The 12,545-nt window shown below is 36.5% G+C and overlaps 1 protein-coding gene and 1 long non-coding RNA gene across 3 annotated transcripts in view; one reads left to right on the top strand and one right to left on the bottom strand.

Annotated features, from left to right (window-relative positions):
• Positions 1 to 12,545, top strand: part of LOC133541085 (uncharacterized) — a 48,671-nt gene that overhangs the window by 13,529 nt on the left and 22,597 nt on the right. The window lies entirely within an intron of this gene.
• Positions 1 to 12,545, bottom strand: part of LOC133541805 (methyltransferase-like protein 22) — a 29,629-nt gene that overhangs the window by 10,330 nt on the left and 6,754 nt on the right. For both annotated transcript variants that reach the window (XM_061885407.1, XM_061885408.1), the window contains exons 3-8: positions 11,463 to 11,643; positions 8,428 to 8,570; positions 5,824 to 5,864; positions 2,810 to 2,954; positions 1,951 to 2,022; positions 1,376 to 1,429 (exon numbers count right to left, since the gene is read on the bottom strand). In XM_061885407.1, the coding sequence (XP_061741391.1) occupies positions 1,376 to 1,429; positions 1,951 to 2,022; positions 2,810 to 2,954; positions 5,824 to 5,864; positions 8,428 to 8,570; positions 11,463 to 11,643 (636 nt within the window). The remainder of the gene's footprint in view (positions 1 to 1,375; positions 1,430 to 1,950; positions 2,023 to 2,809; positions 2,955 to 5,823; positions 5,865 to 8,427; positions 8,571 to 11,462; positions 11,644 to 12,545) is intronic.

Raw genomic sequence — 12,545 nt, 5'->3', positions numbered from 1 at the left:
TTGTGGATATAATAAAAAATGTCCATTCACCATAAAAAAAATTCAAAATTATACCCATCCATAACAAAGCACGATGGGCAAAATGCAAAACACTCTCCACACTTATCCGTGTTTGGCGCATTTTAGCTGCTTGATATTTCTGATTGATTACAAAACTTTAAGGTCATCACAGAAGTAAAGAAGGTAGAAGTCAAACTTCACATGCCTTTAATAAACAATTATCCATATATATATATATATATATATATATATATATATATATATATATATATAAAATGCATATATATATATATATATATATATAATTGTTTTTTTTTAATTAATTATAATATATATATATATATAGTTACCTTACATGCAGTCGGATTTCGGCCATCAACCAAATATTTTTAGCCCAATGCATATTATATACATAAATATATATATACATATATATATATATAATTGATTATTTATTTGTTCATTAATTATATAGGCCCGATTGTAGCTGAGATAGGCGCCAGCGCCCCCCGCAACCCCAAAAGGGAATACGCGGTAGAAAATGTTCAATTTTCATATATATTTACCTTACATGCAGTCGGATTTCGGCCATCAATTATATATATATATATATATATATATATATATATATATTTATATATATAAGTGCTTATTTATTTTTTTATTAATTATATAGGCCCGATTGTAGCTGAGATAGGCGCCAGCGCCCCCTGCCACCCCAAAAGGGAATAAGCGGTAGGAAATGGATGGATGGATAATTGCTTATTAAAGGCATGTGAAGTTTGACTTCTACCTTCTTTACTTCTGTGAGGACCTTAAAGTTTTGTAATCAATCAGAAATATCAAGCAGCTAAAATGCGCCAAACACGGATAAGTGTGGAGAGTGTTTTGCATTTTGCCCATCGTGCTTTGTAATGGATGGGTAAAATTTTGAATTTTTTTTATGGTGAATGGACATTTTTTATTATATCCACAAAGTTCATTGACCATATCTGTTGACATTTTGTGTTGATTAGATTTTTTTCCCCACCATGACTAGGGAAGGTTGTTTGCATTGGGTCAGATAAATAAATGCTGCACATTCAGTTTCGTAAAAGGTTATCGACCAGGAAAAACTTATGTCCACTAGATGGCGATAATATTGTATCATTAAAAATGTTATATTTTTAAAATTAATGCAATCTCCCTTTATAGTTACCTTACATGCAGTCGGATTTCGGCCATCAACCAAATATTTTTAGCCCAATGCAACCCAAAGTCAAAAAATGTGGACACCCTCGATCTAGGCAATACAAACTATATTAAGTCGTTGATAGCCGCAAGTAAAATCAAGCCAAACTGCATTTTCTTCTACTATTTTAAAATATCTTCTTACCTGTGCAAAGTTCTGACTTGAGCCAATCCAACTGTCGCACTTTCACTTCACCACCTTGTGGTCAGAAGAAAACATCACATTCATATTTCTGTGGGGCTTTTGTTGTGTTGCGTATACAATCAATTTGATTGTAAGTGAGTCTAAAAAGCAATAATTCCATTCATGAACACAAGAAAAGACAAAGACAGATAATTTGAGAGCTCAGATGTTGGGACCAAAAATGTATGAAGGAACCTTTCCAAAGGAATAACATGTAATGTAAGGTAAAACAAAATATCAATGAACTCAAATCAAAATATTTGGCACAGATGGTTCCCAACTCAAGTGGGAATTGTACATGGTTGTTTGTCAGTTTCAAAATAAATCATGAAAAATTGTACATTGTTCCCACCCTGTGCCTACTATATAATCAATATACTGTATATGACAAATTGTACCAAATCAAAGTATCCGCTGAAAAGATTGCTGATTTCGTTTGGTCCAAAAAATAATTTTATACATTCGGCAGACGCTCCCCGACGACATTGCACTGTTTCATTCAAAGTTTGAACAACAGATTTTAGCCACTTTCTTACCTGCACGCTTGATCATGTTTTCATTTAATGTTACATTTTTCTGACACATGCTTAAAAGGTCCTCTCCAACATCTGCAACACAACATCAATGAATTTACTCAGAGATTTAATAGCTTTGTTGTTCATTACATCATTTCGAACAAAACTGTATCAGATTATATCGGCTTGCACCTAAAATCTCCAATATAAGCAGTTCTGCAGCGTGTTTACTTGTGCAAAGCAGTTCAGCCATGCAGCTAACATCTAAATTTCCTCCAATAAACACACAAGGTTTGTCTTTTCTTGTATTTTAAAGACCAAATTCACAAAAGATAAATATAGTCAACTACAGGCTACTAGGAGCTTGCAGCTACACTACAGCTAAGCACACAATGGCGCAAAAGCTAGACACGCATAATACGGGTCCTTAACTGAACAATATTGAAGCCTAAAATACATTTGTCAAGATAAACATCTATTAAATAGTTATAGTTGCATATTACTTATTGACACAAAGTCTCCAAGGTAGAAGCATAGTAGAAAATATACGGCAACAAACATGGTTGTATCATTCAACTTACTGCATAATGAGCCTAAATTATTGTATTATTGTGGCCGCTAGATCTTACAAAAAATAATTATGACTCCACTACAACTTAAAGACAGCATAGGTCCTATCCAGATGGTTAAAAAAAATAGGTTCGTGTTTTTCAGACATACCATATATCTCTGAATAATTCCACTTAAGCAAACTTTTTCTAACATTCCACACGACAAAATAAATGTATGTATGTTTTGTGCTGATATTGGAAGTGAAAATGTTGCATCGGCACAACCAAAGTTAGTCAGTTAGTTAGTTCATTGTTTGATGACCTTTTACCTGTACAGTAGACTCGTTTAGCTACGGTGGCCATGATGATGCTGGTTAAACCAGTTCCAGCTCCAAGGTCTACAGCTGTCGCCGCTCTGAACATGAGTGGGTTAGAGAGGAGGAAGTCCACCATAAGGAAAGCCCCTCTCCAAACCTGACAGGACAGAGACAAAATAGATACTTTATTTCGAATGGAAGAGACGCTCACAAATGTTCAGCTAAGTTGTCATGACTTCAATTATGTGCTCAGTGTGGAAACAAAGTTCAATTTTCCTAGCTTAATTTGAATTTTTCTAAACTTTTGAATGCACATGTTCGACTCTTCAGTGTTTCAATACTTTTCTCACAAAAATAACTGTCACATTTTCAGGGACATGCAGTGTATCTTTCTCTAGACTCCTTCTGTCCCTTTATGTCTTTTTTGCAGCCTGTTAATAACACTCTGAGCTAAGTGGCCAATTTCTCTGTTGATTATTGATCACTTGTTAGGCTTCATCTTGGTGTCATAATGGCAAAATGTGACCAGCATGTGGAAGAAGACAGTTTGAAGACCAATTTTAATTGAATCAGAATCAGAATCAATTTTGCTATCACTTTATTTCTGAACCTTTAATGTTTGGACACTTGAATGACAATCACAGTAATCTGCATTTAATTTGCATACCTAATGTCTGCATTGACTGTGCACTGTCTGTCCTCACACTTTTGGCACCACTCCCACTTCAAACACCACTGTACATGCATAAACAACACTTACTTTCAGAAGTTAACACTCTTCAACTGTACATGCATAAACAACACTTACTTTCAGAAGTTAACACTCTTCAATAGTTATGCACAGGCCCTTTTACAACAGTTCTGAGGTGCCTAAGCTGTTTAGATGTATCTCTTAAATCACATATATTTTCTTTCCTGCACAGGTTATGTACATTCCTTTATTCATTCTGAAACATCAGTGGTTCTCAAACTCTTTTCACTAAGTACCACCCCAGAAAAGACTAGGCAGTCCAAGTACCACCATAATGGCCATCATTAAGATATAGTAGCAGTAGGCCTAAGTGTTCATTAAAAACAAGGAAAGTTTTATTCAACAAGTACATTTATTACTTGTTGAAGTAGTAAGAACATTGCACACAGTTTAAGCAGCAACACCATGTTTCAATATAGTAAAATAAGACACTGTATTTTAATTAAGCGATTCTTAGTTGTTCCACGAGATGGAGCCCGTGTACCGCTGGCGGCAGAGTGGTGTATAAAAAGAGTATGGCCAACTAAACAATGGGCGCCATGACTGCTACCAAGGACGTGTTACTTTGACATTAGTTTTTCTGACAAAATAAACCAAAATAATATGTCAATATATAGTTTTAAACATACTCCAGCTCATAAACTCACAATAAAACATGCTTTTATTTTGTCAAAGTATAATTTTGTGGCTATATTTGACGTACTCTGCTGCTACATTCCTGCAGTGTTTCGTGACCCAATACGCATCCGCCTAGTGCAATAACATAAAAAAATACACTGAACAACAAAAAACCCCAAAACTTTACCCTCATTTTGCCAAATCCTTATTATCTTTGGACCAACAATCACAGATAAATTATGACTTTTGTGTGAGATATTTCAAGTGTGGTGTCTGCCTCCAATGTATTTGTAATCACTGTATGTATCACTCATTATGTATTATTGTCATTCACCTTTCTTTTTTCAAACATTTTTCATACCTATTTCCCCATATTTCTGCACAATAACTCAGATATGGTAACCCTGGCACACAGTAGAGAATGCATTATTTCAGTTTTACTGGGATTCAAAGAGAGTTGTTTTTTGTCAAAATCATCGCTTTAATTTAATAATTTATTTTGTTGTCATATTAATCACCTTCTGTGTGTTCTGTCCTGAACAAAACACAGCGGTTGTGTCGTGTGTTTACTTGGCACAAGACACTGTAGTCACTGGCTCTCCAGTGTTTGTGAATCTTCACTTTCCATACTTGTCTTCTTTCCGGGTTGGTAGGAAATCGACGTAAAAGTTTTCTACAATTCTCGCGGGTGGAGCAGCCCCATGCTGCACAACGTGTCAAAACACTAACAAGGAAACACCACAAATACAGAGCATTAGCTCAAGTTATTAGCAGTCATGGCGCCCTGTAGTCACGTGGGTACCTTTTGACCAATCATTGAGGAGATCGCCTGAGACTGTGTTGGCCATACTCTCTTTATACACGACTCTGACTACACGTACTACAGTTTGAGAATCACTGATAAAGGGGACCTTCTAAATGTTGTTTCAGGTTTATCGTTAACAGAAGTGAAGGGGGAACAAGGGTTGTTTAATGTTTACTGTTCATTATAACTAATGTCTTGTGTCCTGAATGTCTTGTATACTCCTACTGGATGCTTTGAAGTTCCCTTTGGATCAATAAAGTACCTTTCTACCTCTCTGTCTACGATCAGAATAACTTTATTGTCCCAGAGGAAAATTGCTTTGGGCTAAAGTGCAATTCAGCTGCAATATATAAAAACAGAAACATAAAAGCTTACATGAAAACAAACACACCAGGACATCTATTGGTCCATCCACGGATTAGTACACCTGTTAATTTTTTCGCTGAGCTTTTTTTAGAGAACAAGGTGTTAAGTACTAAAGTATTAAGCAGTTGCACATGTGCATTCAAAAGTTTCCCAAAGGTCAAATTAAGTTACCCTGTAAAGGTAAGAGTGAATTTTAGGTTCATCCTGAACTCAACAGCCAAATACCTCTAACTGTTAGTGAGTAGTTTGTAAAATATCTACATTTAACGGGCTCTATCAGAAAAATCTCCTGCATCCTGATTTTTTAGTATACGGTCCTCTGCAGAAGAAGTTTGGACACCCCTAATTTAGAAATAATTATCAAATAAAAAATGCATGAGAGTGGGCATAAAAAATCATTCCATAAGGAGTATTACAGAGATATTAACATAAAATACTTTTAATTACAGTCAGTGCAACAGAAGAATCAGACAAAGAGTTACTGACCTGTTTGCCAACATCCTCTAGGGGCGTTGCCATAGTATGCTCTGTAAAAATACATTTACTATTTAAATGTTGAAAGTGTACACACACTAGTTTAGTTTATTTTCTCACATTTGGTCATAACAGAATGTACACAACCACTTTGAAGGAAGTCTGCAGATGTTTAATCTACCCGAAAATGACCTTTTATTGAAAGCACTCTTATATTGTACTCCCATACAAACCCCGTTTCCATATGAGTTGGGAAATTGTGTTGGATGTAAATATAAACTGAATACAATGATTTGCAAATTATTTTCAACCCATATTCAGTTGAATATGCTACAAAGACATCTCGTAAAAAAAGAGTGTGGGTACTTTCCTGGCCCGCCTGACGCCTAGACCTGTCTCCCTTCGAAAATGTGTGGCGCATTATGAAGCGTAAAATACTAAAGCGGAGACTCCGGACTGTTGAACGACTGAAGTTCTACATAAAACCAGATGGAAAAGAATTCCACTTTCAAAGCTTCAACAATTAGTTTCCTCAGTTCCCAAACGTTTATTGAGTGTTGTTAAAAGAAAAGGTGATGTAACACAGTGGTGAACATGCCCTTTCCCAACTACTTTGGCATGTGTTGCACCCATGAAATTCTAAGTTAATTATTATTTGCAAAAAAAATCAAAGTTTACGAGTTTGAACATCAAATATCTTGTCTTTGTAGTGCATTCAATTGAATATGGGTTGAAAAGGACTTGCAAATCATTGTTATCTGTTTATATTTACATCTAACACAATTTCCCAACACATATGGAAACAGAGTTTGTATATCGAGTTTATTTATTCATTTATTATTTAGTTTGTGGCATACTTTCCTATTCGTTATTGATATCACTAACTTACCGCTTCATCAGTTTTTTACCATACTGGCAAAAAGTAGTTGTTGGCCAAATTGCTTCCAAACATTCAATTAGCAACCAATAATTTTGTTCACTCGCGTTGTATTTATTTTTAGGAGTGTCAACATTTACGCTAGCTGGTCACAGAACCAACTCTCGAGCAAGACAAAAGACAAAATAATCAACACGTATACTTTAAAGTAGTTTGCACACTGCTCTTGAAACGCACAAAAACTGCATTCGTTCACATTTACAAACATTCTTTCCCATTCCTGTTTTATGTAGAGCTTCAGTCGTTCAACAGTCCGGGGTCTCCGCTGTCGTTTTTTACGCTTCATAACGCGCCACACATTTTCGATGGGAGACGGGTCTGGACTGCAGACGGGCCAGGAAAGTACCCGCACTCTTTTTATACGAAGCCACGCTGTTGTAACACGTGCTGATTGTGGCTTGGCATTGTCTTGCTGAAATAAGCAGGGGCGGCCATGAAAAAGACGGCGCTTAGATGGCAGCATATGTTGTCCAAAACCTGTATGTACCTTTCAGTATTACCTGAAAGGTAAATACAGATGTGTAAGTTACCCATGCCTTGGGCACTAACGCACCCCCATACCATCACAGATGCTGGCTTTTGAACTTTGCGTCGATAACAGTCTGGATGGTTTGCTTCCCCTTTGGTCCGGATGACACGATGTCGAATATTTCCGAAAACAATTTGAAATGTGGACTCGTCAGACCACAGAACACTTTTCCACTTTCCATCAGTCCATCTTGGATGATCTCGGGGCCAGGGAAGCCGGCGGCGTTTCTGGATGTTTTTGATAAATAGCTTTCGCTTTACATAGTAGAGCTTTAACTTGCACTTACAGATGTAGCGACAAACTGTATTTAGTGACAGTGGTTTTCTGAAGTGTTCCTGAGCCCATGTGGTGATATCCTTTAGAGACTGATGTCAGTTTTTGATACAGTGCCATCAGAGGGATCGAAGGTCACAGTCATTCAATGTTGGTTTCTGGCCATACCGCTTACGAAGAGTGATTTCTCCAGATTCTCTGAACCTTTTGATGATATTATGGACCGTAGATGTTGAAATCCCAAAATTTCTTGCAATTGCACTTTGAGAGACGTTGTTCTTACACTGTTTGACTATTTGCTCATGCAGTTGTGGACAAAGGGGTGTACCTCGCCCATCCTTTCTTGTGAAAGACTGAGTGAGCATTTTTTGGGAAGCTGTTTTTATACCCAATCATGGCACCCACCTGTTCCTAATTAGCCTGCACACCTGTGGGATGTTCCAAATAAGTGTTTGATGAGCATTCCTCAACTTTATCAGTATTTATTGCCACCTTTCCCAACTTCTTTGTCACGTGTTGCTGGCATCAAATTCTAAAGTTAATGATTATTTGCAAAAAAAAAAGTTTATCAGTTTGAACATCAACTATGTTGTCTTTGTAGCAAATTCAAGTTAATATGGGTTGAAAATGATTTGCAAATCATTGTGTTCCGTTTATATTTACATCTAACACAATTTCCCAAATCATTTGGAAAAGGGGTTTGTAGGTCATGTACATGTCCTTGTTTCTTTAATCTTGTCTTTTCTATACAGTTTTAATGTAATGTAATAAAAGTACAGCATCTACCCACAATCTACCCTTATCGCTGTATCTTATACAATTAAAACATTTCACTTTTTTTTTTGCTCTTACAAAGCTCTAATAAGTTTATACTTACCAATTCGTATGAAGTCATCATAGCCGTCATCAGCTTCATCGTCTGTATCAAATTCTTGTAGTAGAGTGGACACATTTGACTGTTTTAAAATGACAGGACAGATAACGTCTCGGTTGCACTCCTCTGCACTTTCCTTCCTCGGTCTGAGAGGATGCAAAACAGTTTTTGATGCATCTCTGAAGTCATTTGTATTATCATTGTGATTCACATGTTACTGAGCATAATGAAACATACATTAGAAGAATTAATCAAATACATTCATAACTTGTGTACAATCCTTTGGGAAATTAATAATGTGATGTCTCCTCAAGCCAAACGTATTACAATACATAATGCACTGCCATGCAGTGGGGAAACTAAGTATTTGATCATCTGGTTTCGTAGATTCACTCACAAAAAACAAGTTGAGCTGAGGAGTACTTTCTTAAAAGAGAACACTTTTTAGTGGGAAATTATGCCTATCGTTCACAATCGTTATGGAAGACATAAAGACGAGTGTATTTTTATTAATGCATTCTGAAAAGTAAATAAATACGATAAAAGTCTGCTGTAAATTGAGCTCTATTTTGCCCATAGAGCCCATAAAAAACACACAAACACCTTCATTCAGGTTTTATATACATAATGTAAGTATATAGGTAACGTAGTAACAAGCACATTTATAACAACATTTAATATTTATGTACACTGATCATTTTAATGCGGCGCATTAACTTAAAAAACACATCACAACGTTAACTTTTTTCCCCTGACAACATAACGGATAACTGCTCAGAACAGAGTTCATGAGAGCCAACAAACATAATCAAACGTCACTTACTGTAAGGTCTGCTGTCAATAGGATGCCGACTGCTAGGATGTAGATATATTCCCGTTTATATGAAGAATAACTTATAAACCTCGTGACAAAAATGGGGGTGGAACAAAGCATCTTTTCATGTCTTTCTCACTATTTATGGGTCTATATTGGCTATCAAAGTGTACCAACTTGTGTAAATACGTCCTCATCCTTCGACTATCCAGGTGAGAGGCATGATTTATGATCCACAATAAAGTCTGCTGAGCAAGAAAACAAGGAAGAACCTGATTAGTCGATGATGTCAACATTGGCACACAAGCTTGTGATTATTGTCTCTCTATAAATAGTTTGTCAAGTAAGCGCTTGTGATAACAATATCACTAATACTTGTTATCATTCAAGTCACAAAATGTAATTCTAGTATTGTTGGAGCTGTTTGGATGTTTTTTATTGGGTTTTATGAGCGGATTATAGGACCACCCATTTGCTTCGATGTAAGCAGACTTTTATTTACGAGTTCGAATGCATTAAAATACATCTGTCGTCATGTCTGTAATAATGATTGTGAAGGATAGGAAAAGTTCCAAAAAAAAGTGCAGTTCCCCTTTAAAGGGACAGAACTAATTTGTGTGCTTAATGGGCACGTAACCGGTCAGTGGAGTTCAGAATGCTTGCAGAGTGGTAGGGGATCAAATATAAAAAAAAAATAGAGGCCTTATCCTACATTTCGAACCTTTTAGACCAATGTTATCATTTAAAATGTTGTTCTCGCGAGTGCCATTATATAAGATTGGTGGGGTTTTAGGTAGGGTTGTCCCGATACAACTTTTTTCAGTTCGGGATACAATACTAATTAGGCATATGAATATTACAACTCATGATTCAATTTGGTTTCACATGATTCAATTCAATTCTCTCAATATATTATTTGATATATACATTATAATATAAGATTTTCAAATCAGGTTACAAAAGCTAATTCTGGATGTTGACGTATACTTGCAACAAGTAAGCAGGAACATTTCCTAAAAAACGCTTTTTAAAAAATCGACTCTTGAAAATTGCAAAACTATTCAGAATCGTATTAAATAAAAGCCACGCTTTGGATGTTAATCGATTTTTTTCCGGCAACCGTAAAAAACAACATTGGTGATTTGTGTGTTGACCTATGCCAATATTGATTCTATACAATATCAGCACGAGTTATACATACCGTATTTTTCGGACAATAAGTCACAGTTTTTTTCATAGTTTGGCCAGGGGTGCAACTTATACTCAGTAGCGACTTATGTGTGAAATTATTAACACATTACCGTAAAATATCAAATAATATTATTTAGCTCATTCATGTAAGAGACTAGACGTATAAGATTTAATCTGATTTAGCAATTAGGAGTGACAGATTTGTTTGGTAAACGTATATCATGTTCTATATGTTATAGTTATTTGAATGACTCATACCATAATATGTTACGTTAACATACCAGGCACCTTCTCATTTGGTTATTTATGCGTTAATAACGTACACTTATTCAGCCTGTCGTTCACTATTCTTTATTTTAAATTGCCTTTCAAATGTCTATTCTTGGTTTTGGGTTTTATCAAATAAATTTCCCCCAAAAATGCGACTTATACTCCAGTGCGACTAATATATGTTTTTTTCCTTCTTTTTTATGCATTTTCGGTAGGTGCGACATACATTCCGGAGCGACTTATACTCTGAAAAATACGATACTTTAATTTTGTAGAAAAGGCTTGATCAAGTGAAATGTCTAGGGTTGTCATCAAATAGTTGAAGATTCAAAAGATCGATCTCGATTTTCAACCTCGTCAAATCAATGGAAATTGAATACCCCTACTCCCCTGCGTACAGCTGATGTCTTGGGAGGATATATTGATTGTATGTAACATGTCTTTCTTTAATTAACAGTAAAATATTATTTTGTGGAAAGTGTAATATATGAAAATAAATAAATAAATATTTACTTATATATATATGGATATACATATATACATATATATATGAAATATACACACACACACACACACACACACACCCCCCGGTGTGGAAGAAGATGGATGGATGGATATATGTATGTGTGTGTGCCAACATGGTGTTAACTAAAATGCAAAAATCTAACTATAGATGTTGTATTTAGTCTTGTTTCTGCATGCATGATGGAACCTCTCACACACATCCTGACAAACTAGCAACTGCTTTGAAGCTCTTCCCTACCGATGTGCAATGTCAAAATCTCCATCCTCGTCCAATCCAGATTCAACAGTCCTTTCACCACCTCCTTCGCCATCTTTCTGTAGCTGGACTCGTGTCTCAGTGTCACTGTTTTCTGTCATTGGAGACTCTTTTTTGCCATGCCTTTCAGCATCAGACAAAATCGCATATTTAGAGGTGAACACTGGAAGAACACCACAAAATATAGGGATTAATAATTTCACAAAAGAATGCAACAGAAAAAATAGGGGAAAAGACATACAAACATAAGTACAGTTACACATACAAATAGGACAAACGACTTCTAAAGACTTCACCTTTACTTAAAGGCCTACTGAAACCCACTACTACCGACCACCCAGTCTGATAGTTTATATATCAATGATGAAATCTTAACATTGCAACACATGCCAATCGGCCGGTTTACTTTACTAAATTACAATTTAAAATTTCCCGCGGAGTTTCCTGCCATGAGGGGGCGACTTGTCCAGGGTGTACCCCGCCTTCCGCCCGATTGTAGCTGAGATAGGCGCCAGCGCCCCCCGCGACCCCGAAAGGGAATAAGCGGTAGAAGATGGATGGATGGAGTTTCCTGTTGAAAACATCGCGGAATGATGACGCGATGATGACGCGATGATGACGCGTGTTTGGGACGTTATTGGTTAGAGGGGATATATTAGCTCAGCACCACTTGCGGCTAAAAGTCGTCTCTTTTCATCGCGCAATTACACAGTATTTTGGACATCTGTGTTGCTGAATCTTTTGCAATTTGTTCAATTAATATTGGAGAAGTCAAAGTTGAAAGATATAGGTGGGAAGCTTTTAGCCTTTAGCCACACAAACACACGGTGTTTCCTTGTTTAAAATTCCCAGGGGTGAAGGTTTACTATGGAGCGGTCAAGCGAACATGAATCCCGACTACATGTCAACCGGCAGTTTTGGGTGAGAAAATTGTGGAAATAAGTCACCTTTTACTGGAAATCAGCGGAGCCAGCGTCCTCCTGCTGCCGTGACTTCTCTAAGAGACTCTGGCGTCAAAACACCCGTGGCCACACCCCTCCAACTATCATGTACTCTTTAACTCAC

The sequence above is a fragment of the Nerophis ophidion genome, linkage group LG23 (assembly GCF_033978795.1).
Source record: "Nerophis ophidion isolate RoL-2023_Sa linkage group LG23, RoL_Noph_v1.0, whole genome shotgun sequence".
Lineage (NCBI taxonomy): Eukaryota > Metazoa > Chordata > Actinopteri > Syngnathiformes > Syngnathidae > Nerophis > Nerophis ophidion.
The sequence above is the reverse complement of the archived record's forward strand: the minus strand, read 5'-3'. Positions and strand labels throughout refer to the sequence as shown.